Source organism: Lynx canadensis, chromosome C1, assembly GCF_007474595.2.
Source record: "Lynx canadensis isolate LIC74 chromosome C1, mLynCan4.pri.v2, whole genome shotgun sequence".
NCBI lineage: Eukaryota > Metazoa > Chordata > Mammalia > Carnivora > Felidae > Lynx > Lynx canadensis.
The window spans coordinates 126,765,160-126,793,084 of NC_044310.1; the positions used below are offsets into that span (position 1 = coordinate 126,765,160).

General features: G+C 42.6%; 2 protein-coding genes across 2 annotated transcripts in view; one reads left to right on the top strand and one right to left on the bottom strand.

Annotated features, from left to right (window-relative positions):
- Positions 1-10,313, top strand: part of UBXN4 (UBX domain protein 4) — a 43,293-nt gene extending 32,980 nt beyond the window's left edge. Inside the window, exons 10-13 of the mRNA XM_030327928.1 lie at positions 2,920-3,022; positions 5,707-5,838; positions 7,167-7,366; positions 9,659-10,313. Of these exons, the coding sequence (XP_030183788.1) occupies positions 2,920-3,022; positions 5,707-5,838; positions 7,167-7,366; positions 9,659-9,797 (574 nt within the window). The 3' untranslated portion in view covers positions 9,798-10,313. The remainder of the gene's footprint in view (positions 1-2,919; positions 3,023-5,706; positions 5,839-7,166; positions 7,367-9,658) is intronic.
- Positions 10,314-15,351: 5,038 nt separating this feature from the next.
- Positions 15,352-27,925, bottom strand: part of LCT (lactase) — a 50,566-nt gene continuing 37,992 nt past the window's right edge. The window contains exons 11-17 of the mRNA XM_030326500.1: positions 25,931-26,129; positions 24,427-24,629; positions 22,255-22,364; positions 19,277-19,411; positions 17,220-17,443; positions 16,182-16,409; positions 15,352-15,572 (exon numbers count right to left, since the gene is read on the bottom strand). Coding sequence (XP_030182360.1) covers positions 15,352-15,572; positions 16,182-16,409; positions 17,220-17,443; positions 19,277-19,411; positions 22,255-22,364; positions 24,427-24,629; positions 25,931-26,129 — 1,320 coding nt within the window. The remainder of the gene's footprint in view (positions 15,573-16,181; positions 16,410-17,219; positions 17,444-19,276; positions 19,412-22,254; positions 22,365-24,426; positions 24,630-25,930; positions 26,130-27,925) is intronic.

A 27,925-nucleotide genomic window follows, 5' to 3' on the forward strand; every position in this document is an offset into this window, starting at 1 on the left:
AAAATACAGATTTCCAGTACATCCTACATTTTGGTTAATATTTATTTTCTTTTCTGTATTTTCTATATTGGAAAATTAACAAGCATTACCTTTGTAATCAGAAAAACTACTTTTTAAAAACTGTTTTCTAAAAGTAATGAAATACATGGGGCACCTGGGTGGTTCAGTCAGTTAAGCATCCAGCTTTAGCTCAGGTCATGGTCTCACGGTTTGTGGATTTGAGCTCCATATCAGGCTCTATGCTAACAGCTCAGAGCCTGGAGCCTGCTTTGGATTCTGTGTCGCCCTCTCTGTCTCTCAAAGGTAAAGAAATAAACATTAAAAACTAAAAAAACAAACAAACAAAAAAAATACTAAGGGTACTTGGGTAGCTCAGTTGGTTAACTCTCCTGACTTTGGCTCAGGTCATGATCTCACCATTCTCGAGTTCGAGCCCCACATCGGGCTCTGTGCTGACAGCTTAGAGCCTGGAGCCTGCTTCAGATTCTCTGTCTCCGTCTCTCTGCCCCTCCCCTACTTGTGTTCTGTCTCTCAAAAATAAACATTAAAAAAAGTTTAACAAATAAATAAAAGTAATAAAATACTTAAGAATATATGTAATGAAAGTGTGAGACTTATACACTGAGAACCAGAAAACATTTTTGAAAGAAGTAAAGCAGACCTACATACATGGAGGAACATTCTGTATTCATAGATCAGAGGACTTAATATTGTTAAGATGGCAGTAGAAAAGGAGCTTAAAGAGTGAAAAGAAAAAGGGGAAAAAATAATGGCAGTACTCCCCAAACTGATATGTGGATTCAAAATAATCCCTATGAGAATTCCAGTAGATTTTTTTTTTTTTTTTTTTTTTTTTTTGGCCAAGAGTTTTGGAGGAACCTGACCCCTAAAATTCATATGGAAATGCAAGGGACCCAGAAGGCCAAAATAATCTGGAAAAAGAACATGGTTGGAAGATGCAGATTTTTAAATTTTAAAACAAAGCTACAGTAACCGAGACAATGTGATATTGGCATAAGGATGGTTGTATGGATCTGTGTATTATAATTGAGTCCCCAAAGCATTTATGGTCTGTTGATTTTTTTAAATGGTACCAGGACCATTCAGTGGGGAAAGAATAGACTCTTTAACAAATGGTGCTTGGACACATCCAAAAGAATGAATTGGTACCCTTACCTCACACCATATTAAAAATTAATTCAGAGGGAAACCTGGGTGGCTCAGTCGGTTAAGTGTCCAACGTCGGCTCAGGTCACAATCTCATGTGTCATGAGTTCAAGCCCTGCATTGGGCTCTATACTGTCAGTGCAGAGCCTGCTTTGGATCCTCTCTCCCCCTCCTTCTCTGCCCTTCCCCTACTTGCTCATTTGCTCTCTCAAAGAGAAATATTAAAATTAACTCAGAAAAAAAATTAATTCAAAATGGATCATCTACCTCAAATGTAAAAATTGCAAGTATAGGGTCACCGAGGTAGCTTGGTGAAGTGTCTGACTCTTGATTTTGGCTCAGGTCATTATCTCACGGTTTGTGGGATTGAGCCCCACATCGGGCTCTGCACTGATACTGCAGAGCCTGCTTGGGATTCTCTCTCTGCCCCTCCCTTCTCTCAAAAATAAATAAATAAGCATTTTTAAATAGTCATAGGTATAAACTCTTAGAAAAAAAATGAGAAAATCTTGTGATCTTGGAGAAAGCAATGATTTTTAGACATGACACAAAAAGCACAAGCAGCAAAAAAAAGCAATAGATAAGTTAGACTTCATCAAAATGTAAAACTTTGTGTTTCAAGGGACATCATCAAGAAAGTGAAAAGATAGCTCTCAAAATTGGAGAAAATATTTGCAAACCATATATCTGATAAGAGACTTGATCTAGAATACAAAAAGAAGTCTTTAATAACTCAACAGTAAAGAGCAAACCACCCAGTTTAAACATGGGAAAAGGATTTGAATAGACATTTTTCCTGAGAAGATGTACAAATGGTCAGTAAGCCATATAAAAAGGTGCTCAACATTATTAGTCATTAGGAAATTCAGATTAAAACTACAGTGAGATACTGTTTTATATCCTCCAGGATGCCTAAGCTTATTTATTTATTTTTTTAATGTTTATTTATTTTTGAGAGAGCGAGAGAGAGACAGAGAGAGAGCGAGTGAGCATGAATGGGGGAGGGGCAGGGAGAGAGGGAGACACAGAATCCAAAGTAGGCTCCAGGCTCTGAGCTGTCAGCACAGAGTGTGATGCGGGGCTCGAACTCACAAACTATGACAGCGTGACCTGAGCAGAAGGTAGACGCTTAACCAACTGAGCCACCCAGGCACCCCTGGGTGCATAAATTTAAAGAAACAACCAACACAGCTTTTGAGTATGTGGACACTTTGGAAGCCTTCTATACCACTGATAGTATTATAAATATTATTCAGCAGTCAAAAGGAATGAAGTAGCTGACACATACTATGACATGGGTGAACCTTGAGAAAATAATGGTACGTGAAAGCCAGTTACCAAAAGTCACACATTCTGTGTTCCATTATATGAATTGCCTGAAATAGGCAAATTCATAGAGACAGAAAGTAGCACATTGCTTCTCGCCAAAGGGCTAGGTGAAGAAATAGGGAGTAATTGCTGATAGGTTTAGTTTCTTTTTGGGGTGATGAGAATGTTTTGGAGCTAAATAGTGGTGATGGTTGCCCAACTATAATAAAAACTACTAAATTAATTGTATGTTTTAAAAGGGTAAATTTTATGTGAATTGTATCTTGATAAAGCTGTTACTAAAAAGAATAAATGAAGAGGTCTGACACAGAGGAAAAAAAAAACTGTTTTCATTTTGTACATCTTCATTTCCATTTTCTCACAATGATCTTGTTTGAAAATAAGGTGAGGTAAGATACTGATTTTAATTTTCTTTTTTCATAGCACTATTGCACGAATTCAGTTTCGTCTGCCTGATGGTTCTTCTTTTACAAATCAGTTCCCTTCTGATGCTCCTCTAGAAGAAGCAAGGCAGTTTGCTGCCCAGGTAAATTTATGTCTTGTCTTGAGTTGTAGTAAAGGTAGATGAATAGGTTATGAAAATGTAGGAGGGGAAAATCTCCACGTCTGATTTGTAGAGTGTGAATAAGTCATGATTTATACCCAGGAGGGAAGCACCAAGCCCCTCTGGGGCTTGGGGGGGCTTCCATCATGTATTAGTGCCATATAGGAAAAGCATATCTGTTGCACAGAAGTAGGGATTTGCTGATATGGTACGCTTTGGAAACTTTCTCACTGCTTCATACACTCAGCTGGAGGAACGAAAAGCAAATGATTTTCCAAAGGTCTAATCTGAGGTAGTTGTTTCCTGTAAAAAGATGCAATTTTTCTTCCTCTCTCTCCACATTCTCTGCAGGTCGCTTTGGGGCTTGCCGTTTTCCTGCAAAGGCCAAGCCTAAAGATCAGTAATCTTTATTTGGTTACCAGTATCTTTTTCAGGAATTTACTTCCAGAATGTGGCCTTACTCAAAAGCTGAAAGAGTGTGAAATTATATTTCTCAGAAAATGAGATATGAGTAATTTCAAATTACAGTTGACCCTTGAACGGTGTATTAAGGGGTGCCAGCTCCCTGCACAGTCAGATCCACGTGTAACTTTCAATTCTGTGAAAACTGAACTACTCATAGCCTACTGTTGACCAGAATCCTTACCAATAGCAGTTGATGAACACATTTTGTTGTTTTGTTTTGTTTTGTTTAGAGAGCGAGAGCATGTGAGTGAGGGTGAAGGGTAAAGGGAGAGAGAGAAAATTGTAAGCAGGTTCCACACTTAGTGCAGAGCCTCACACAGGGCTTGATCCCACGACCCTGGGATCATGACCTGAGCCAAAATCAAGAGTTGGATGCTCAACTGACTGAGCCACCCTGGTGCCCCATATTTTTTATCATATGTATTCTTTAGTGTTTTCTTACAATAAAGTTAGCTAGAGGAAGGAAAATGTTAAGAAAATCATAAGGAGGAAAGCATACATTTACAGTTCTGTATTGTAAAAATCCTTGAATAGTGCGCCCACACAGTTCAAACCTATGTTGTTCAAGGTTCAACTGTAGTTTTTATTCTCTGATTGAGCCCTTATTCAAAATGGATTCTAGGCATCAGATGTCCTTCAGGTTCTAGGCTTATCATATATCCCGCTGTTTGTCTCATGTATCTTTTTAAGGCAAAATTAGGGTTCAGATCTTTCCCTTAGACCACCTCTCCCCATTTAGTCTGCTGTCTCACTTACGGATCCTGAGAGGATACCTAAAAGCTGTCTGCCTTCCTCCACTGTGGAGCTGGGCTGTGCAGTATAAAAACATTTTTAAGAAGTCTTTTTCCTTAAGCTTAAATTGGAAGCAACCCCCAATAGTTCTTTTATTCTTTTACCTTGGAGCTTCACTTGGGCCCTCACAAAAGGGAGTGCTTACTCCTGGTCTGAGTCTTAACCACCTCTGTCACAGGTAAGTAAAGAGGAAGCCACAATGAGAAAAAAAAGTCTTTACATCAGTCCTATTAGAAATTTGTCTCAGTACAGTAACCTAATTTTGTATTTTTGCATGACCTCATGTTAAGAGTGACAACAGCGAGAGGTATGTATATGACCTCTAGTAAAAAAAAAAAAAAAAAAAAAAAGAATTACAGAAACATAAATGTTAGTCTCTTTCTTTGGAATCTTCTAGGGAGAGAGATTTTACAAGTACAGATTTTACAAGTAGAGGTGACTTAAAATTATGAAGGTGATTGCAGTGCTGCCCAGTGTAGGTTCCTGGTTCTGGGAATGTATGTGTAGCATGAATTGACTATAGACCATTTACTTTTTGAGATAAGGAAGAGGTGAAACTCATGTTCTGTATATGAGGAAAGTTCTGGACTATTCCAAATTTTTAATAGGGAATGCAGATGTATATTGGAGAGAGTAATAGAAGTTTGCCAAAGTATAGTGAAAACTAATGGCAAACTGCAGCAGTATTTAAAAGAGATATATAATTGTCCATTTTTATTCACTTTATTTAGGTGGGTTTTTTTTTTAATTTATTTTTGAATGTTTGTTTTTTGGCAGAGCGAACAAGGTCATGAGTGGGGAAGGGGCAGAGAGAGAGGGAGACACAAGCAGGCTCCACACTGTCAGCTCAGAGCCCAGTGATGGGCTTGAACCCATGAACCATGAGATTGTGACCTGAGCCGAAATCAAGTCAGAAGCTTAACTGACTGAGCCACCCAGGTGCCCCTATTTTATTTATTTTGAGAGAGAGAGAGAGAGAGCAGGCACACATAGGCAGTTGGGGGAGGGACAAAGAATCCCAAGCAGGCACCAAGCCACCAGTGCGGAAGGAACCTGATGCAGGGCTGAACTCAAGAGCTGTGAGATCGTGACCTGAGCTGAAATCAAGAATTGGACACTTAACCAACCAACTGAGCCACCCAGGCACCCCTATTTTAGGAACTATATTCTTGCTATTTTGTGGTCATTTTTGAGTTGTAAAAGCTTTTAGGTACTATTAGGATTTGCTGGCTTTCAGCTACTTGTTAAAGCACAAAGTTTTTATAAAGTTTTTTTGAGTCTACATTTGAATGAACTTTAAAATTAAGGTAATTTGAATTATAGCAGTCATTTTGGATGCATATAGCTATGTAATATCTTACTTTAAAAGGGCACCTTTGTAAGGTTTTAAACTTATTGTTATGTTACAGACTGTCGGCAACACTTATGGTAATTTTTCACTAGCAACTATGTTTCCCAGGAGGGAATTTACCAAAGAAGATTATAAAAAGAAATTACTGGATTTGGAACTTGCCCCAAGTGCTTCAGTGGTACTGTTGCCAGTATGTATATACATACATATTTTTTCTATCTTTAAATCCCATTTGTCCTACTTTTGATCATTTCTTATAATTAGCAGAAGGGAACATGAAAGATGTACTATGGATAATTAAATTCACATTATCCAAAAATGTTAGGTCAATTTATTGTTCTGTTAACCTGTGCATTTTATATTTGTATTGCTAGTGAGACACTAAATAAATTTTAGTTTTCAACTTTTTCTTCATCTGTTTTCATGTGTATAAATGAAATGACCAGTAGGAGAAGAAAATGCAGCGTATCTGTCTAATGAATAGAGTTAGTGGTGCTTTTTTTTAAGTTTATTTAAGCAATCTCTGCACCCAATATAGAGCCCAAAGTCATGACCCCAAGATCAAGAGTCACTCCTCTGACTGAGCCAGCCAGGTGCCCCAGATTTAGTGTCTTTAATTTATGTATGATTTGGCTGTTTACCAAGTTTTTTAAAAAGGATTTTATTTTGACATAAAAATAACAATTTTTTAAACATATAAATCACATTTGATCCTCATAACAGTGTTTTAATCTCTGATGAAGCAAAGAGGCTCAGAAAGTTCTTTTTTTAATTTTTAAAAAATGTTTCTTTTCAGAGAGAGAGTGAGAGAGGGACAAAGGGGGGGGGGAGAGAGAGAGAGAGAGAGAGAGAGAGAATGAATGAATGAATGAATGAATGAATCCCAAGCGGGCTCCATGCTGTCAGCGCAGAGCTGGAGGTGGGGCTCGATCCCATGAACCATGAGATCATGATCTGAGCGGAAATCAAGAGTCAGATGCCCAACCAGCTGAGCCACCCAGGCACCCCGAGACTCAGAAAGTTTAAATGATTTTGCCAAGGCATCCCCTAAGTGCCAGAGATGGTATGAGAGCCTGGGTCTTCTATATTTTGATTAGGATAGTTTTCCTGGTTCTGAACCAGAACTCCACACCTAAAACAACCTTCCAGTAATCAGGATTTATTGTATTCACTGAGGTTTTGTTGAAGCCTTTCCCTCTTTTTTTAATCATCAAGGAAGACTTTTCCTTCCAAAGTTGTTAATTGCATTACAAAGTTTAGTTCTTATAAAAATAATTGCTTCAAGAACTACTTTCTAGTTTCACTGTAGTGATTACTCCTTTAAAAAACAGCTCTTGGAGTTCCCAGTAGTTTATATAAAATATACACCTGAAAAACAGAAGATAGTAATTTTACCTGTTTACAGTAAACTAAAATCAACGAGACTTTCCTTTTCCAGATAAAGATTCATCTAGAACCTTGAGTGTGACGTGATGGGGCTCATGTAGCCTTTATTGAGATTGATTCATTAATTTTTAGGCAGGAAGACCAACTACATCCATGGTACATTCTTCCAGTGGAGACTTTTGGACATTGTTGGGGACAGTCCTTTACCCATTCCTTGCCATCTGGAGATTGATTAGCAACTTCTTATTTAGTAACCCTCCTGCCCAGACTTCTGTGAGAGCGGCGGCATCGGAACCCTCAAACCTTGCTTCATCTAGCAACTCAGAGAAAAGGTACCCGTTTGCTAAATGTGTTAATAATGCCCAGTACCTTATTCAAAATGAACACTTTTGTTATGGGTAATCGGCCATCTTTCTACTTAGAGAAAAAACCCTAAATGTTCTGAAGTTTTAGTCTGTCATCTTTCCTGGGAAGCTCACTACCTGAGTTTCTCAGCTGTATTTCTTTTTTTTTTTTTTTTTTGTATATAATTTATTGTCAAATTGGTTTCCATACAACACCCAATGCTCATCCCAACAGGTGCCCTCCTCAATGCCCATCACCCACTTTCCCCTCCCCTCCCACTCCCCATCAACCCTCAGTTTGTTCTCAGTATTTAAGAGTCTATTATGGTTTGCCTCCTTCCCTCTCTGTAACTTCCCCCCTCCCTTCCCTTCCCCCATGGTCTTCTGTTAAGTTTCTCAGGATCCACATATGAGTGAAAACATACAGGATCTGTCTTTCTCTTCTTGACTTATTTCACTTAGCTTAATACTCTCCGGTTCCATCCACATTGCTGCAAATGGCCAGATTTCATTCTTCCTCATTACCAAGTAGTATTCCATTGTATATATAAACTACATCTTCTTTATCCATTCGTCAGTTGATGGACATTTAGGCTCTTTCCATAGTTTGGCTGTTGTTGAAAGTGCTGCTGTAAACATTGGAGTACAAGTGCCCCTGTACATCAGCACTCCTATATATCCCTTGGGTAAATTCCTAGCAGTGCTATTGCTGGGTCATAGAGTAGATCTATTTTTAATTTTTTGAGGAACCTCCACACTTTTCCAGAGCGGCTGCACCAGTTTGCGTTCCCACCAATAGTGCAAGAGGGTTTCCGTTTCTCCACATCCTCTCTGGCATCTGTGGTCTCCTGATTTGTTCATTTTAGCCACTCTGACTGTCAGCTGTCTTTCTAAAGCCTACTCCACTGAAATCAATTCCACCTCTGTTGGTTTTAGTATTTCATTTATTCAGTTCCTTTTTTTTTTTTTTTGAGAGAGAGAAAGAGACAGCACGAACAGGGAAGGGCAGAGGGGGAGAGAATCCATACCCAACACAGAGCCCAATGCAGGGTTCATTCTCACCACCACGAAATCATGACCTGAGCCAAAATCAGGAGTTGGAAGCTTAACTGACTGAGCCACTCTGGTGCTCCTCAAACATTGTTTTTTTAGAGGTGTCATTGTGCTTCAGATAATTTTAAGCCCTGGTGGTTCTTTGATCTGCTCCCTGTCTTCTCTGGGTCATTCAGAGAAAAATCAAACTGAGGAAATGATATTCACTTGAAAACAGTCTCTTCTTCAGAGAATTATTTTCAACTAGTCCCTTAACCAAGAGGCCTTACTTTTTATTGCTGATGGCCAGGGTTAGAATGGTAATTCTAACCACTAATGGTTTTAGCTTATATCTCTGTTAAAGATTCTGCATATTTGGGGGCGCCTGGGTGGCGCAGTCGGTTAAACGTCCGACTTCAGCCAGGTCACGATCTCGCGGTCCGTGAGTTCGAGCCCCGCATCGGGCTCTGGGCTGATGGCTCGGAGCCTGGAGCCTGTTTCCGATTCTGTGTCTCCCTCTCTATCTGCCCCTCCCCCGTTCATGCTCTGTCTCTCTCTGTCCCAAAAATAAATAAACGTTGAAAAAAAATTTTAAAAAAAGATTCTGCATATTTGAAACAGGTTAACAGGAAATATTTTCCTAGAAGTTGGGATTATAGCTTTTCTAGTAAGTTATAGCATGATTTATTATAATTACTATCTCTTGTTCTTAAACACTATACTGTAAGCCATTAATAGGCATTATAGCAAATGCGCCAATCCTCTGTAATTAGTAATGAAAATCCTTGCCTCTGTGTGCCATCAGTAAGGAGAATCCTTAGTCTTATGTCCTGTTGACTCTCTAGATGAAGATTTATGTAAATACTGGCATTGGGCTGATTCAGCCTTTATCTTAGTTTCTGTTATAACTATTAGAAAGACCAGTTATATCCTTAATACATCACTCAAATGCGGATACTGGGAAGTCCTTCTCTAGACTGGGAACAGCATTCAGACTAGGTCTTATTAGTCCTGACTTTTAGACCTCTTACTGAGCAATGGGTAGAACCATTTAATCCTGAATTACTATTATGTAGCACAGCTTGCTGTGTGGGCTTTTATTTTTGTTCCTTAAAATTATTTTTTCAGCTCCCATGGACTTTCCTTAAAATACAGCTGCCTGTACTAATGGAAGTTTAAAGGAAACAGTTTTGTATTACTGTTGTTTTCACTTTCATTTTGCCTTCTCTTTTGTCCCTCTTACATTAGGGAACCAGTCAGGAAAAGAGTGCTGGAGAAACGGGGAGAAGATTTTAAAAAGGAGGGGAAGATCTACAGATTGAGGACTCAAGATGATGGTGAAGATGAAAACAACACTTGGAATGGAAACTCTACTCAACAGATGTAGTGTGACAAGTACTGTATGTGCAATAATCATTGTTTCTCTTATGATTTAATTCAACTAAAATTCTCCTGGAGAAGTGGACTGCTTTTTCCTTTTCCAACTGGTCTATAAAGTGTCTCTCTATCCCTGCTTAGTGGGTTAAAGTTGTTTAACTCCTCAGACAAGTCAGGAGATGAAATAACTGTCCTTGCGTATGGTAACCAACTGCTAGAAGCCTAAAAGAATCAAAAGGTCTGCCACAGCCTCCCTTTATCAGCTTTCTTACTCAGTATTTCATATACCCATTAGCCCTATGCTGTCAGATGATGCGTTTTGTTTAAAGCTGTTTTGCTCCAGAACTTCTAAGTCCACACCAAGTAACTGGTATGTCACTGAGTAATTTGACTCTGGGTCAGAGCATTTTAACTAGTCAATCAGATAATAATTTATGTTTAATTTTTCTCTTTTTGCTCATCAGCTGCAAGCAAAATCTTGTAGTTTTTAATCTTAAACACTGAATAAAAAAATCTTTTCCAAAAATCGAAATGATTTTAGTTTTGCTTTAAGTTTTGGTATCTTAGCATCTTTTTGTCATGTAGGGATCTCTTGAGGTCACGTGTGTGAGTTTTTCCCTCCAGTACTGCCCTGGAGCTAAGTCGGGAAAGTAGCTGTGACCACCCTACTTTAATTATCAGTGAAGGAAGAAATTTTCTGATAAATGTTGATGCCGTGTTAGTGTCCATCCTGTCAGTGAGGCATCACGTTGTTTGCCTAATGTTACCTTCCATGTTCTCATCAGATGCAAAACAGCTCTTAAATTACAACTAGTCTCTCACCTTTATTGTGAAGTTTTGCTCTGGACAAATTTCACAGATCTAAAGTACCTCTGTAGGACAAGAAGTATGGAATAAAGATAGGCCTTTTCCTCATTTTTTTTTTTTTATTTATTTTGAGAGAGAATGAGCATGATTGGGGGAGTGGCAGAGAGAAAGAGAGAGGATCCCAAACAGGCTCTGTGGTGTCATCACAGACACCCCACATGAGGCTCCATCCAACAAACCATGAGATCATGACCTGAGCTGAAATTGAGAGGTCCAGCTGAGCCAACCACTCAGGCACCCCTCATTTAGTTATTCTTAAGAATTTTTTAAAATATTTTTTTACGTTTATTTGTGAGTAAGTGTACACACAAGTGAGTGGGGGAGTAGCAGAGAGAGGGAGACAGAGAATTCCCAAGCAGACACAGGCTCCATGCTATCAATGCAGAGCCTGACATGGGAGCTTGAACCCATGAATTGTGAGAACATGACCTGAGCCAAAATCAAGAGGTGGAAGTTCAACCGAAATGAGCCACACAGGCACCCCTGGTTATTCTTAAGAATTTTAAAGAGATTCTTTTTTTGTTTGTTTGTTTAATGTTTATTTTTGAGGGAGAGAGTGAGCCAGGGAGGGGTGGAAAGAGGGAGACACAGCATCCAAAGCAGGCTCCAGGCTCCAAGCTGTCAGTACAGAGCCTGACACGGGGCTCAAACTCACGAACTGCAAGATTATGACCTGAGCCAACGTTGGACACTTAACCGACTGAGCCACTGAGGCGCCCCAGAATTTTAAAGAGATTCTTAACCTGACTTATATGATACTTCATCCCTATGTTTTTGGTATTAGCACTAAATTCATGATATTTGAAAAAGAGAGTAAACTTGACAGTTCTTTTTTTAACCTTCCATTTTTAGACTAGAAGGCAGTGCTTTTGAGTGAAGATACAGACTGACTTAATTTTGTAATGGGAGGAAGAAATATTCTTAGAAAATTTTGTTTTTTACCTGTGAAATACAGTGAGTTGTAAAAATGGTAATACTGTTGTCAAGGAAACAGCCAGGCAGTCATGTTGGGAAGAATGAAGACTGGTTATACACTTTCTGGAAAACATCGGCACCTTAAATGTTTCAAATTCCTTGATCAGTTTTTCTAAGGAATGATCATAAATGTAGACAAAGTTTAGGTAGAAACATACTCATTAAGTCTTATACCAACTAAATGCCTTGTGCAGAAATAATTAACTTTTGATAAGGATAAATGGTACAATATTTATCAATTCAGTGTAACATCTGTATAGTCATTGAGTACCTGTTACGTGTTAGGAGAAAACGGCAGAATACAGAGTTGTAGGTATGTTGTGATCTCAGCTTTGAAATAGACAGTACACGTATTAATGTAAAGAAAACAGCCAAACATTAACAATAGTAGGAGTGTTCTATGTGCTTTTAATTCTTTTTGCACCCTAGTAGGTTTTCATGATTTTCTGATTTTCTGCAATGATCGTATTACTTGCATAATTTAAAAAGTGAGTTTGAAAAAAGAAAAATTTCCACTAAGCATCCCATTGGAGTAAAGGTTTCTAACCTTAATATATAGCAATACGTGATTTTAAAAAACCAAAATCTTTCAAATGGGTGTGACCCTGCTAGTAACTATTAGAAATATACTTGTAGAAACTTGGAGTATCTCAGGTCAGTTTGCCTTGAAAAAAGTTCAATATAGATCTCAGAGAAACACATAAAAGAATGGTTCATTATCTTTGAGTAGGAGGATCCCTCCTCAGTTTTATATTTTAAAAAGTGTATTTGGTAAAAAAATTCAAAACAGTATATAGAAGGCTGTAAGATGAAAATGTAGTATCTTTCCTTGCATCTTTCTCCCAGTCCTATTCCCCAGAGGTAACCTCTAGTCACATTTTGTAATCTACAGAAAAACTTCATGCATATACAAGCAAATAATGTGATCTTTATTTTGTAACAATATTACATGTTCTGTATCTTGCTCCTTTACTTACACAGTCTTGAAGATCTTTTCCCTGTCAACACATAACTACCTCATTCTCATTATTAATGGCTGCGTAGCAGCTTACTTATAAATGTACGCTAACTTAACCATCCATTTTCTGGTGGCATCCATTGGTTATTACAGGGTTTTGTTTTTGTTTTTCTATTAGAAATATTGCTATAGTGAGCATCTTTGGGACGGTATCTGTCTTCTTAGCTGTGAAAATATATCTGTAGGATATGTTTGGATAATTGAGTCATTGAGTATTTGCAGTTTTGAATTGTAAGTGATGCTGCCAGATTGCCTCCTTTAAAGGTTCTTGGAATTTAGCCTCCCACCAGCAGTGACTGAGAATGTTGATTTCCCCACATTCTTACCAACACTGTTACACTTTTTCATCTTTATCCGTGGTAGATGAAAAATTATATGCATTGTGTTGATCACAAATGAGGTGGGACATCTTTTAATATTGGTTACTTCAATTTTCTGAGAAATGGCTGTATTTGCCAATTTTTATTTTTTCATCTTCATTGATTTTTAAAAATTCCGTGTATATAAGGAAAAATAGCCCTTTGTCTAGCATATGCTATAAATATTATTCCCTCTTTTATCTTTTGACGAGTATGTTGGTTGTTAAGTTTTTGCCACAATATTCATGTGATCAGATTTATCGGTGTTTTTCTTGATGGTCTCTGGGTCCTAAGTCTTGCTTATCAATACCTTTCTTTAAAAATTAATTTAAAAAAAATCACCCAGCTGTCCTAGTATTTTCCTAGCCTTCCCTGTGGCTAACATCCTCAGGAGCTAACCTCTTGACCCCACCACCATTTATGAACTACTCCCATTTCCCCCCCTAATGTGGCATGCCATCTTTGTCATGTACTTAATGCTCACATGTAGTTGGTTTATTGTATACTCTCTTCTTTTGTTGCTCTTTTCTTTTCTCCCTCTGCTACCAAGCTGTTTTTGACAACTGACTTCATAATGTTTTGGTATTCTTTTTTTGCCCAGATTATTCTGGCTCTTTATACATTTTTTGTCCCCAAAAAAGTAACACTGAATTTAAGATTTAGATATAATTGACCACTTATAATACTGAGTCTTTCTGCCTAAGAAGTATTTTTAATATCAGTTTTAGAACCGTCTTTACCCTCGAAGAAAAATGCTTGTATACCACAAATTGTCAGGTTGGGGCCCCTGGCAGTGAAACAATGGATAGGAATTTTCTACGGATACACCAAATTCAGGGAAAGAATGCCTACAAGAAACAAAATTTCAGGTATGATCACTTATTTATTTATTTATTTAGTTAGTTATTATTTATTTAAAGTAGACCCCACCCCACATGTGGGGCTCAACTCATGACCCTGAGATCAAGAGTTGCATGCTCTACCGACCAAGCCAGCCAGGCCATCCCGTAATCACTTTTTTAAATCTAGTTGAAAACCACACTTTATTTTTAAATAGCATTCTCCAAGATATCTAGAAAGAATGTGTAGACCAAATAGGTTTTAAAGTATTCTATACTGAGATTATCTTATTATTATTAGCATATTTGAGGGGAACTGATAAAGACCACATCTTCCTGTACTCCCACCACTACTCTGGGTGTGTTTTGTAAATAAACACACAAAAGGATCAGGTGTGCTTTCTATGCCTGATCTCCAAAATGTGCTTGCTAGAGACAGTGAGACATGGTCCTTTATCCTCAAGAAGCTGAGAGTAGAGAAATATGCATCTCCAGCATAACATGGACTAGCTGTAATAGGGGGTATTTACAAGCTAAGTAAAGGGAGAAGTGTTTTGGGGATTCAGGGCAGCTGTGCTGAGGGAAAAATGCATTATTTGCACTGAGACTTGAAGGCATTTCAGGAGAAAGGGCATCCTAGGGAGAAGAATGCTATTTGCAAATACACAAAGGAAGATGAGCTAGTCAAGGACTTACACGAGGTTCAGAATTATCACAGATTGAGAGAGGAAGAAAGGAAACAGGCTAAGTGAACTGAGGGCAGATCACCTGGGCCTTGTAAGCCATACTTGGGTCCTTAGAAGTAGTCCTGGACAGGGGAGAGACAGGAAAGACAAAAAGGTGGCTATGATGGGGATAAAGGATCATTCAGAGGTCATCTTTTTTTGTATGTTAGGGTCTCTGCCAATGGAATATATAATGTAAGCAGAAAGCCTTGATCTGGTGGAAAAGCTTAGAAGCCCCAGAGAGCTTGTGTGACTGCATACCTTCTGTGGAACCTCCTCTCTCAAGGAGAAGCAGCCATAGGACCTAGGACACAGCTCACAGTACCATTTTTCTTTTCTGAGCAACACAAGGTATGAGGCTGAGAGGGAGTCTGAAGACAGGGCAGGAGATGACATTGGAGTCCATCTACACAGTGGAGTTGATTTCTTATTTAAAGGACTGCTCTAGTTTTTACTCATATTTCCACCTTTAAAGTTTCTGAACCTTAAAACAGCCCAGTTAAATTAAGTGGCTCACAGACCCACCAGATGAGTTCAGTGCCCGCACCTCTGCATGGCTCAGGGTCTTCAATACCTTAATGAATTCCTGATACTGGGACAGGATGCAGATATTTCCATTTTCATTAGGGACTGGAGAGCCTTCAAGATTCGTCTCCAACAGTGCAGAAGGCCTTCATGAAGAAGTCTGCTATGGGCAGGAGATCCTAGGGAGTTTTGTGGGCAGCGAAGGCATACAAACTAGATTTGTTTTGCAGAACTGGAGTAGGTGGGAACTCATGGGTCAGAATGCAGAAAGAGTGTTCAATTCCTGTTGGCCTGGTTGTGTTTTCCCTTGCTTGGAGCGCTTACAGTACTTGTATGACAGAAATGTCACACAGCAGACGCCAAGAATCACAAGAGAAAAGAGTACATACAAAGCTGTTTGGGCTTCCGTCACACCTAGTGTTAACCCCAGGAACTGAACTTCCTCCTCCTGCATGGGGCTGACGGTAGGTCCAGCATCTAGGAGAGGACAACAAAGAGCAGATGATGTAGTCATCAGATGAATGTTAACCTTTATTAAGCACAAGCTAGATCCTTGGAATAGGTAAGTCACACAGGTATCCAGAGTGAGCACATTGCTGAGGTGATGGGATGCGTCCCTTTCACTGAGTTACTGAACCTCTGAATGAAGTACTTGTATTTTTTAAAAATCTGTGAACAATTAAAATGGATACTTATCTCTTTCTTTTCTATAGTAATTTATGCTTTTTCAGTCATCAAATATTGGGCCTCTACATCATGCCAGGCACTGTTTGCAGTCATTGTATTAGATTCTCATGTCAACCTGGTGGCATGTGCCTCGTTTCTTGCCTAAGGTCTCAACACAGTTAGTGGTAGGGCTGGGACAAGAATCTAGACCTGCTCTTCCCAGACCAGGGCCTACTTTCTAGGTAACATTAACCCTGAGTTACTTTGTTCCATCCTAAGAATGTCTGAAGCATTAAAAAAAAAAAAAAAACTGGTCGAATGAATGAGGGGAATGGAAAGGCAGAGAGGAGGGTAGAAGAAAATAGACCAAAAAGCCCCACTAACCCTCTGGCTTTAGTCCCTCCCCGAGCCACATCTCACCTTCTGGCTGGAGACAAGGGTGTGGCCCCGCTGCAGGGTTAGGGAAGCCGTTGCACCGGACTATAGAGGCGAAGAGCTTGGCTGATGCTTTTGGGATCCTTGGCAGAGAAGGGTTCGTGTAGTTCACAAAATGCAGACCAAACCTCTCTGCGAAGCCTGTGGCCCACTCAAAATTGTCCATCACACTCCAAACCGTGTATCCTCGAAGGTCCACCTTATCCTGCACAGCTGCTTAAATGCAGAGGCCACGGCATGAGCTTCCTTCCTTTTGTATTACAGGACACCATTCCGCCCGGCCTACAAAAGCCATGCCTGCTCACGACTCGCCCACAGTCCCCACTTGCAGGTGCAGGTCCTCTGTGGATGGACCTACAGAGCCATCAGCATGTTTCTAGAAAGGCTCAGCCCTGAACAGGAGTCAGGAACATGGGTAGACTACATTAATCCTGCTGAGTCCTCTGTGATCCTCTCTCTGCATGTGGGGATACCAGTCTTGGGCAGTGCCTTAGAGTGTTAATACTTCTTCCTAAAGAAAGTAAGTGGCTCTTGGAAAAGATTTTCACTGGAATAGGACTTTCTGTTTGTTTCTATTGCTGCAGTGCTCAGTGTCTTTGACTCAGGGTTAAATAGTCCCTTGTCCTAGTCCCATCCCAGGTGGTTCTGCTGAGCTGAGGGTCTCAAACTTCTGCTTGGGGAACAGACCCGACAGACACCCCACCCACCCCCAGCCTACTCCTCCTAGCCCCTGCCCTCATCAGAGCGCTGCTGTTCAGGGTCGATCCCTGGCAGGGAAATGACCCTGGCCAGGAATTCAGGCCTCACTGTATCTGGCTACTGGCTTTGCTTGCTGAGCTTAAATCTAGGAAGGAAAAGACTCGGAGTGTAGCCTCAGAGAAAAGTTTAAACCCAGCAGGAGTGAGAAGCTGCCTCTCTGTCATGACAGGGTCTCATGAGTGCAGTACTCCTCTCACTGCAGACGTTAGCAGGTGTTTCCAACAGTGAAAGGTGCACATGGAGGAAGGGATAGGCCTGCCCTACCTTTGAGCGCCTCATTGATGTAACTGCGGAGGTAGGAGATCCTTAGAGTGTCGTTGAGGTCAGTTTCTCCACGTTGAGACACTCCATTCTCTGTTACATAAATTAGGGGGTTGTTGTATTCCTCCTTTATCCAGTTCAGTATCTTCCTAAAGCCAAAAGGTGTCACCTTCAACCAGAAGGAGCCAGAGTCTGGCCAAGAACGATCTGTGATGGAGGCAACTCCTCTATAGGTTCAAACACGAGAGATTTGGTGTCAATTTGTAAATCCCAAGAGGCCTTTGGCACAGAACACAAAACAGGATTTATACTAAGAAAAGCCTTAGGTTTAGTCTAGACTTGAAAATCATAACTAAACCTAGAATAGTCAAATTGCCTCATATTCTCCTAGTTGTACTGCTCAATGCCCGTGTGGCTTTGACAGGCCATGTCGGCTCTGTTTCCACCTATTCAGAGAATGGTCTCTACTCATGGACTAGACCCTCTGTAGGCGCTCTGTTAATAGACCATACTTCACAATAGATGTGAAAGGTCTCTGGGGTTCCCTGATCACAATCTCCAGTGGGATGTGAATGCTGTGTCAGGAGAGAGAATGGGCTCCCCTGAGTCAACTACATCTAGTCAACACCACAGGTGTGGCCACAAGCACCAACAGTGTGTGTGACATGACAACAGGGAGCAGACAGGCTGGGACCTGCTTCCGATGCCCAAGACCCTGCCTCTTTTCAGTGATGAGCCAGGTGAGGGCAACAGATTGTGCTAAAGGAGCATTTGCTGGGGGAAACACAGAAACTTGAACGTCTCCAGAGTCATACATTTCAAATAAGGACCAATTATTTGGATCTTCATGTCCAAATCCTTCAGAAAAAAAACACAAAAACATAGTCTTAATCAGTAACTGAATTTATCTTGCTCAGCCAAACTGGACCCGGGACATTTCATCCTGGGTCAAGTGCAAGGCCTGATGAGGCAGCAAGAGTCCAATGGGTGCTCAGACAGGGACCAGCAGGGGAGTGTTCTCAGCCCCCCTCAGCAAGTGACTCTGGGGTTGCAGGATGCAGTGGGGCTGTAGCTGTTTGTTTTCAAAGAACCTGGATGGATTCACAGCTGATGGAAACATGCTTGTTATAAAAGGAATAAAATAGGGGCACCTGGCTGGCTCAGTTGGTGGAATGTGCAACTCTTGATCTCAGGGTTGTGGGTTCGAGCCCCATGTTGGGTGGATATTAAAAATAAAATCTTTAGGGGCGCCTGGGTGGCGCAGTCGGTCGAGCGTCCGACTTCAGCCAGGTCACGATCTCGCGGTCCGTGAGTTCGAGCCCCGCGTCAGGCTCTGGGCTGATGGCTCGGAGCCTGGAGCCTGTTTCCGATTCTGTGTCTCCCTCTCTCTCTGCCCCTCCCCCGTTCATGCTCTGTCTCTCTGTGTCCCAAAAATAAATAAAAAACGTTGAAAAAAAAATTTTTTAAATAAAATCTTTAAAAAAAAAAAAAGGAACAAAAGAGTATATACATATAATCCTGGCTTTTGGTAATATATTTTTGTGTATAAATACTACCAAACTATATATTACTCATGGTTTATAATATATATACTTACATATTATATTTATAAAGAGAAAAAGAGGTCATATACCTCTACACATACACCTCTCCTTGCTTTCTAATGTTTCCACTGTGACTGTATAAGGCAAAAATAACCCTTTTGACCTTTACCCCGAAAAGGGAAAAAAACACCTATTATTTTGACTTAAATACATCTGGCAAGGGAAACAAACTTGACAGTAGAAGCAAACCAAGGGAAAGAAAATCGCAAAATCTTGATAACGTTTGAAAGAAACTCCAAGCATGTCTGTCTCCATGGGAAGCACCCTGGAAATCCTAGCTGGTATTACTAGCAGACTGACAGGTTTCATTAAGTATCACAGGAGTGGACTCCTCTTTAAACCCCAGGGTGTATGGCACCAGGAGGCGGCTTTCTGAGGCTGTGCAGTAAGGCTGGGCAAAGGGGCACCTGCTGTCGTCTCCAAAGATAGTTCTGTGTGCCCTGTTGGCCAACTTACCTGTCTGCATCAAAGGAAGAGATCCAAGAGGCATAGTCAAGGTTGTAGGCCAGGACGGTGGTGTAGTGATTGAATCCAAAAAAGTCATAAGTGCCATTGATCCTCCTCTTCTCACTTTCCGTGAACTCTGGGAGCCTGGTGGGAAGGAGACATTGAGAGTGTGGGGCTGGAGCATCATGCTTTGGGAAGAGAACGTCCTGGGGCAGGGTTGGGGGAGCACTCTGAACTACAGGCCTGGTGGTGACGAGGGGGGCGGCTGTTCAGGAGCAAGGAGAGGTCCTTCCAGCCGCTGCTGAAAGCACCTGAGGCTCCTCCCTCCAGACCATAAACCTGCAAAACCCTCCTCTTCCTGTTGGCCAAATGAAAATACGCATGACTGGGGCACTGGGTGGCTCAGTCGGTTGAGCATTTGACTTTCAGCTCAGGTAATGATTTCACAGTTCATGAGTTCAAGCACTGCATCAGGCTCTGTGCTGTCAGCAGAGATCCTCTGTCCCCTTCTGTCTCTGCCCATACCCTATTTGTGCTCTTTCTCTCAAAAAAACAAAAACAAAACAACTACCAGTGACCATTTTACAAACCTTCCTTTTCAGGGTCAACCCCCTCTCCCCCATGGACATTATGTACATACATGTACACATACATGGATACATTTTAATTTACTTCAGAAATTAACATGCAACTTTGATATTTACCATCTGAGATAAAATACCATCTAAGATATTTACTATCTTTGAAATCAAGAACATGTCTGAGATGGGGCGCCTGGGTGGCGCAGCCGGTTAGGCGTCCGACTTCAGCCAGGTCACAATCTCGAGGTCTGTGAGTTCGAGCCCCGCGTCAGGCTCTGGGCTGATGGCTCGGAGCCTGGAGCCTGTTTCCGATTCTGTGTCTCCCTCTCTCTCTGCCCCTCGCCCGTTCATGCTCTCTCTCTGTCCCAAAAATAAATAAACGTTGAAAAAAAAAAATTAAAAAAAAAAAAAAAGAACATGTCTGAGATAACACCCCTTGAGACTAATCCTTGATCTCAAGGTTATAGTATCTTTTGTAATTTGTGTTTCCATATTCTGCCCTGAGTTTCTCTGTTGTTTTTGTTATGGTTTGTTTAGGCATGCCTCTTTTCTCCAAAGTCCATCCTTATTAGCAGGGGAAATATTTTTTAAAATTTATTGAACTTTTGAGAGTTAGACTTTTATGCTCACATGATTTTACTATTTTTTTTTTTTTTTTAACATCTGGTGGAGCATTTTCCACACGTACTGTAGGTACTCAGAGACTTTTTACAAGATGTGACTAACATGCATTTGGGTGCAGCACCGCTAGATTCCTCTCAGCCGAATCTGATTACTTACATGCTCTGACAGGGTAACACTGGGGCTGCTAATTTAGGATGCTAGCTTAGAGATGACCCTTCCTGGGCACCTGACACTTTCATCCTAAGATTTGTGCTACCTTGTTAACCTAGTAGATCAAAACCTTCCCTCCCTGGGGTTTCTGAAACACTGGGAGAAAATTAAAGCCCAGATCCCTCACCCCCCTCACTCTCTTGCCCAGGAGCCAGTAGTGACTCCTTAGGGTTTGTGGCATCAGCGCTGAGCCCCTGTGTCTGGCCTCTAGGCCCTCTCTTCTGTGGCCTTGCCCCCCACCCCCACTGCCACTGGGGCCAGTCCCCCCAACTCTCAGCTGCAGGTACCCCACTCATTCCCTCTGGGCCAGTTCTCACACCCTTCCCCTCGGATGGAATGCCCTTTGCTCTCCCACACGCTATTCGTTGTTGAGGCCCAGCTTAACTGATGTCCCCCCTTGTCCACAAAGTCTCCTTATCCTACTCGGCCTGCCCAATCTCCTCTTCTGAGTTTTCTTTGCATGAAGAAATTAGGGAAGAGAACTCCTTGGAGTGGTCAAGTCACTGTCTTCCCACCTGGCGTGTCGGCAGCTTGAGGAGCCAGACTGAGAAGCCTCTCCTCACGTGGACCTTGCTGGGCCTGACCCTGACCTGGGCACACAGTAAGTGCCCAGCAGAGTCGTGTTGATGGACTGGAGGGCTGACCTGCTTGTTACAGACCAGAGTTGGCAGATCAGACCTTTAGGCACAGCCTGCTCAGCAGGCTTGCCCCCACCAGGGCAGGAGTGCATTGTGTGGATGGGGACTGGGTTGTGTAACCTGCACAGCTGGGCTACATAAGGGAAAGATGAACACGCTAGGTTAGGAATTCTTGCTTCTTGAATTGCTTTTAGCCTCCCCTGCTCACGGTCACATAAGTTCCCTGGGAGTTTGAGGGTACATTCCCATAAAGCCAGGTCACTCTGTTCCTCTCCACACACACCTCTAATCCCAGCCAGATGACTCTCAAACCTGGAGGGTGGGCCCTGGAGTCAGCCTGGTTTCAAATCCCAAATCCATCACTTCAATAGCTGGGTAATCTTGCTATGATCTTTGTGCCTCAGTTTATTCCTCCTTAAATAGGACTAAGAGCACCAACAGAAGGATAAATGTTAGGTGTTGATATTGCTCTTACTCCCTTGACAGAGGAGTGGTCCAGAAGTAGCACATCTTTAGTGCAACCATCGCAATCTACTGGCCAAATGACAAAAAGCACATGCCTGGCCATCACCCACTGCTGCTCACATTCACTGGTAACATGATCTAGTAAACAGAGAAATTCATCCTTGCAGTGAGGGAGAGGGTAACTAAGCAGTGGGGGCCCCTGGGACACATTTCCTGGCTGTTCAGAATAATAATCACATCTACCTTTTGTCAAACACGTAGCAAAGCCCTGTCCTTGGCTGAAAGCTTCACATACACGATCATGTTTGGTCTTGCCAGCAATCAGGGAAACTTAGAGATACAGTAGCTCTCCGACCCCAACAGCCACACTCTCAACACTGAGCTGCCCACCTGGAGCCTCAGTTCAGCATCCCAGACCAGACTTCCTCCTGACCCTTCCCCGGCTGAGCGTGTGGGCACCAGGACCTACCGAGACTTGCTGAGGCCTGCGGCCAAGCTCCTGTCACGGATCCGTGTCTTCATCACCTCGTTGTAATCACCATTCTTGAAAATAGGATGTGCAAACCAGCCTCCCATGAACTGCAGGTGGGGTTGGGGTGACAGCCTGGCATTAATGGGGTGCAGGGGGCACACCTGGAGACAGCAGCTTCCCTGCCCATAAGTCATTGACCTTGGAACCACCCTCCTGTCTCCCCAATGCCCAGTCTTAAACCCGCATCTCTGTGGCTGCATGCACATTCCAGCTTAAATGCCCACACATCTTCTCACTTTGGGGGCAGGGCCGCATTCTCAACCCCTGCAGCTCGAAGGGCGACGCACTTCACTTAGCACTGCCTCAGGACTCAATAGATGCTGCCTGCCTGCCTGCCCTTAGCAAGGTGCTACAGAAGACCAGGAGAGACCAGAAGCCTCCAGGCTGTGGATGTCCTCTTACCAGAAATCAGGTCCTTCCCCATCATCCTGCCTAAGGATCAACCAGAACTTTCTGGGGAGGGCTGAAATTCAAGGCTTTCTGGGCTGCCCAAGGCAAAGGATGATTCTTCATGAGCTTTGGATTCACAGTCAATCCAACTTTTGGGGAACTTTTCAACCTATTTTCTTGAATGGGGTCTAGGTCATCCTTACCCTCAGGGAGGATACGGGACACGAATGCTATGATCCTGGGGTCCTGAGAGGCTTCTTTGACCTTTCCATCTCCCCCTCACCTGCTGGTTGATGCCTGAAATGTGGTGTGAGGGCAGGCTTCCATTCTCAGAGAGGAGGCTTTGGAACACACCCTGGCAAAAAAGGCTTCGCACACTCTAGGTAACAAGCCATTCCTTTCCGTGGAAGCTGATTTTACTATGGTGTGTGTGTATCATGGTCCTGGGCTGCATCACAGTTCACCAACAAGTGGCTCAATCTAATGAGATTAGAGCCTAGTATTTCCTGAGGTTCAGGGTTTTGATTTCAGAAAAAATGATTGCTTTAATTTACCAGTTTTGTGACTCTAAAATGAGGGATGCATTAATTTTGTTCCAAGACTTTTTCCCCAGCTGACTAACAAATGGGAAAATTAAGCTCATATTTGCATTCATTAATTTGATCTCTATTACCAACTTCTCTTGTGAAAAGTCTGGCAAACCAAGACCCATATTGTCCCCTCAGAATGCTGCAGTCTGCAGGCTCCTCCACAGAGCTAAAAAGTGGGGACCAGGGGCGCCTGGGTGGCTCAGTCGGCTAAGCGTCCGACTTCGGCTCGGGTCATGATCTCGCGGTCCATGGGTTCGAGCCCCGCTTCGGGCTCTGTGCTGACAGCTCAGAGCCTGGAGCCTGTTTCGGATTCTGTGTCTCCCTCTTTCTCTGACCCTCCCCTGTTCATGCTCTCTCTCTCTGTCTCAAAAAAATAAACGTTAAAAATTTTTTTTTAAGAAGTGGGGACCAGTGTGGAGAGAGAGAGACCCTTGTTTTTGATGCTGAAACATGGGAGAGGGTGCTTTCTAATCTTGTCAGAGACACTAGCAGGAACCAGGGAAAAGCTGTGCCCTGACAAATGCTATTCTTTTTTCTCATGTCAGGGGCTCACACTGAAATAAGGATGGTCCACTGCTTATGAGTGACTCTACTTCCTAGGAGCAAAATCTCATGACCAAAGGTGCATGTCCTTATGTTAAAATTCAGAATTGGAAGATCAGGGGCACTAATGAGTTTTCACACCCTACTCAAGGAATTCTTAGGCCAAGTAAATAAAATTAAATGGTGACACCTAGAGGTGAAGTGTGACATTGCAGCCCTGCTCTATCAGCTACTACAGTCAAACCAGAGATTGAAGAGATGGCATTTCTGTTAGTTACCTTCAAGCCAGTGTTGCATGCAGCAAGGACGTGTACAAATCATTTTTAAGACTTAAAAGAAAACTCAATCCCAAAGAACTTTGATCACAGCAAACCTATGATATGGATAGGTCATCTCTACTTCATACATGAGGAAACTAAAGTATAAAAATGGCTAAGTGATCTTCTCAAGTTCACAAAATAAGGTAACAGAAAAACAGGGTCCTCAACCTAAATCTTTGTTTTGTAATCCAATTCTATTTCCATTAGCTCACGACAGGAGGGAAAAGCAGGCGAGAGTAATAACAATGACCAAAGGAAAAACAGACCTGAACGTATCTCCTGGCTGCCTCCACATCCTCCTGGTTGGAAGGGTCTCTGGGCTCAGCCCAGTCACTGTTGATGGTGATGGAAATCACACCACCTTGACTGGCACGGTACACATCATTGTACAGATGCCAGGCCTCAGCATGAGCCTTTATTAGGTTGTGGCCAACAACGTAGGGGGCAGTGCCAGGCCTAAAGGAGATTCCTGGAAACACATACATGGCTGTCAATGAAGAATGAACATGGCCAAGAATATCACTCTCTGCCTATAGACGGCCTCTATGTTTGGGGGAGTGTAGGTCTGGGTGTCAGGAGGAAGGAAATTCAAATCCTGGCTTCACTTCTTACTTGCTGGCTGTGTAACTTTGGGTAATTCAGTCTTTCAGGCTCCTCCTTGGCAAAGTGAGCACTAGAGAGTTCTTGTAAGAAGGAAATGAGGTCGTGTATGTGAAGCACCAAGCAGCACTGTGTCTGGTGAGCAGACACTTGGTAAATGTTGGTTTCTATAAGTCTCCCCCAGAGAGTGGCTATGTCCCAAACTACCCAGCAAAGTATGTGCCTTGGGAGTTGACATCCTGGCGGATGGGGGAACTAGAGTGGAAGGAGCATTGGACAATGTAGCTGATGGAAGCAGATGACAGATTCCTTGGGAGCGAATGCTGTGAGAAAGGTCACCTCTCACGTGTTGAAGAAAGTTGAAGGAATGGTAAACCAAGGCACCAACCAAGGATCAAGGGGAGATAAATGTGGTAACGATTTGTGGCACTTTTCAGCTTTTACATGTGATCCCAAGGAATTGCGTAAACACAAATTTATTTTCTTAAGCTCAGAACTAAAGAAAAGGTAAACTGGATGGTTCTAAAGGTACAAGGACAGGTCCACAATCCCTTATTCGAAACCCTTAGGGTCCATATGGTTTGGAAGTACAAGGTTTATGTGTCTTAGAAAAGTAATAAGTTGCCTATAACATGTTTACACATCACCCTAGCAGGGCCCAGGACAGCGCTCTGTAATCAAGGAGCCAAATGTGTCTGTAGCAGAAATGTTGACACTAAGTGGGATAATGCCCATGAGCAGCCTTATATTGGTTCAAGTGAGGATGAGCTCAGATCAGCCAAATCAATTCTTGGAAACTTTTGGATTTTGAAGTTGCAGAAAACACACTGTGGACCTGTACAGCCTGATGACTAGTCCTTCCCTATGCCGATTAGACCATGTCCCTGATCTCGGGAAGCTTCCCATCTGAGGCAAGTCAAAAAAAAAAAGCACAAAGAAATGAAGCTATTTGGAGAGTACTGAGATGTAAAATCCATATTTAGCAAAAAGTGGTGTCAGAAGGGGAAACCTGCTGCCTGTCAGGCAGCCTTGAACAAGAGGCAGCGATTGTAAAGCACCACCACAGGGCTTTCTTGGCCTCCTCTTCCAGTGCCTCCGGGATTTCAAGTCTTGGTGAGACTAAGAACACCACACTCCAAAGAGCTGACAAGTTGAGCCTAGAACCTTTACCTGGAGCTGATGTCCCGTAGCCATAGCCCTGGTTAGCGATGACAAAGGGCTCATTCAGAGTGATCCAAAACTTCACCTTGTCTCCCAGCCTCCGGAAGAGCACATCTGCATACTCTTTAAACCGCTGCACAATGGTGTCATTCTCCCAGCCTCCAACGTCCTGGAGTGCCTGGGGCAGGTCCCAGTGGTAAATGGTCACCTGTGCAAAAGCAAGACTGGCAGTTCCATCAACCTACTTCCATGGGAAATCACTGGTGCTGTTGTGCACCAGCACAAATGCCAAGAAAGCGGAGAATGAATGAAAACATGAAATAGCTCACAGGTTCTTTGGTGGGGGGGGGGGGGGGGGGGGGGCTGTGTTGAAGTATGAGACTCTCATCTGGATCAGAGAAACCTGGGTGTGAGTCCCGGCTCTGCCACCTACCAGCTCTGTGACCTTGGGCTCAGGCAATAAGACCTGCATGTCATGGAATCACTGTGAGGCCTATGTCATGTGGCCACCACCCTGGCCACTCTTCAGTGTTGCTCTGGTTGCAGTCAGGAATCAGAAATGCTGCGGCTTCAGAATCAGCCTGGATAGACTGTACTAAGCGAGGCTTTGAGGCTCCAGGAGGAGGATGAAAGCATTTCACTTATAATGGGATACCCCCCATGAACTTCATCCAGTGTATCTGGAAGTTCTTCCTGTGGAGCTGGGAACACTTTGCTGGAGATGGGCCTCCGGGCCATGTCCTTGTGGCCTTTGTTGTTCCCTGGCCTTCCCCTTGATGCCCTCACACACCCCATCTTGGCTAAGCCAGATGTCCACTGTCTTCAGTCTGCGCTGGGCCACTAACCATCTTTAGCCCAGACCCAGTCTCTCCCTTTGCATGGCATGCCCTTCCCCTGCCCACCCATCCATCCACATTCTCCTCTCTATTCAGGATCCACACCTCCCTGAAGCTTTCCATGCCCAGCGCTTTTCCTTTCTTCAGTGTCTCCATGCCTGCAAGGGCTATATGATTGTTTGAGCTTGAGTTACTTGCTCTCTGATGTAGTTCTGAATCATGTGTAATGAAGTTCATTGTCCTCTCAGGGCAGTCACCTGGCCATTTTCTCTCTCAGCATTCATGGTAGTAAGTGTTAGGTGGCTGGTTAGCTCTAACAACGTTAGCGGTATGAGGGAAAAAGTCCAGATAGTACTTTATTTGGAGGGGAAAAAAAAGTGGTAATGTGGAGATCATGTTCTGGCTGCAGTATGTAATCCCAGCCAGTACAGTAGAGAAAACACACAGCTTCATAGAAGAGCGCCCTCCAGCGCTTTCTCACATAGGGCCCAGGTGAAGAGGAGACACGTTCTTAGGCTCCCAAGTAAAATTTAAAAATTTTGGTGACAGCAAAGTCAGCTCTCAAGTGAGCTTCTGTATTATTACTCATAATAACTCCTGCTGGGGGGCCTGGGTGGCTCAGTCGGTTGTGTGTCTGACTTAGCTCAGGTCATGATCTCATGGTTTGTGAGTCCGAGCCCTGCATCAGGCCCCCTTTCTCTCTGCCCCTCCCCTGCTCATGCACTCTCTCTGTCAAAAATAATAAGTGAAAACATTAAAAAAAATAACTCCTGGCTGCAAAACACATGCACTTTTGCCCCAGCAATTCTGCTCCTAGGACCACAGCCTACAGATAAACTTACACCCACCCAAAATTATGTATGCCTGTGGTTACTCATTGCACCATTGGTTAAGATGGCAAATATTGGAAACATCACAGGGAAGAGTGTTAATTAACAGAAAAGTAATTCAAGAAGTAAGATATAAACAATTCCACATAACTTTTTTTAAAAAAAGAATAAACAGGGAAGCTACATATGGTTGCGGAAATACGTGTAAAAAGTACTGTGAAGGGCTCAGTTGGTTAAGCATTCCACTCTTGATCTTAGCTCAGGTCTTGATCTCAGGGTCATGAGCTCAACCCTGATGTTGGGGTCCACAGTGGGCATGAAGCCTATTTAAAAAAAAG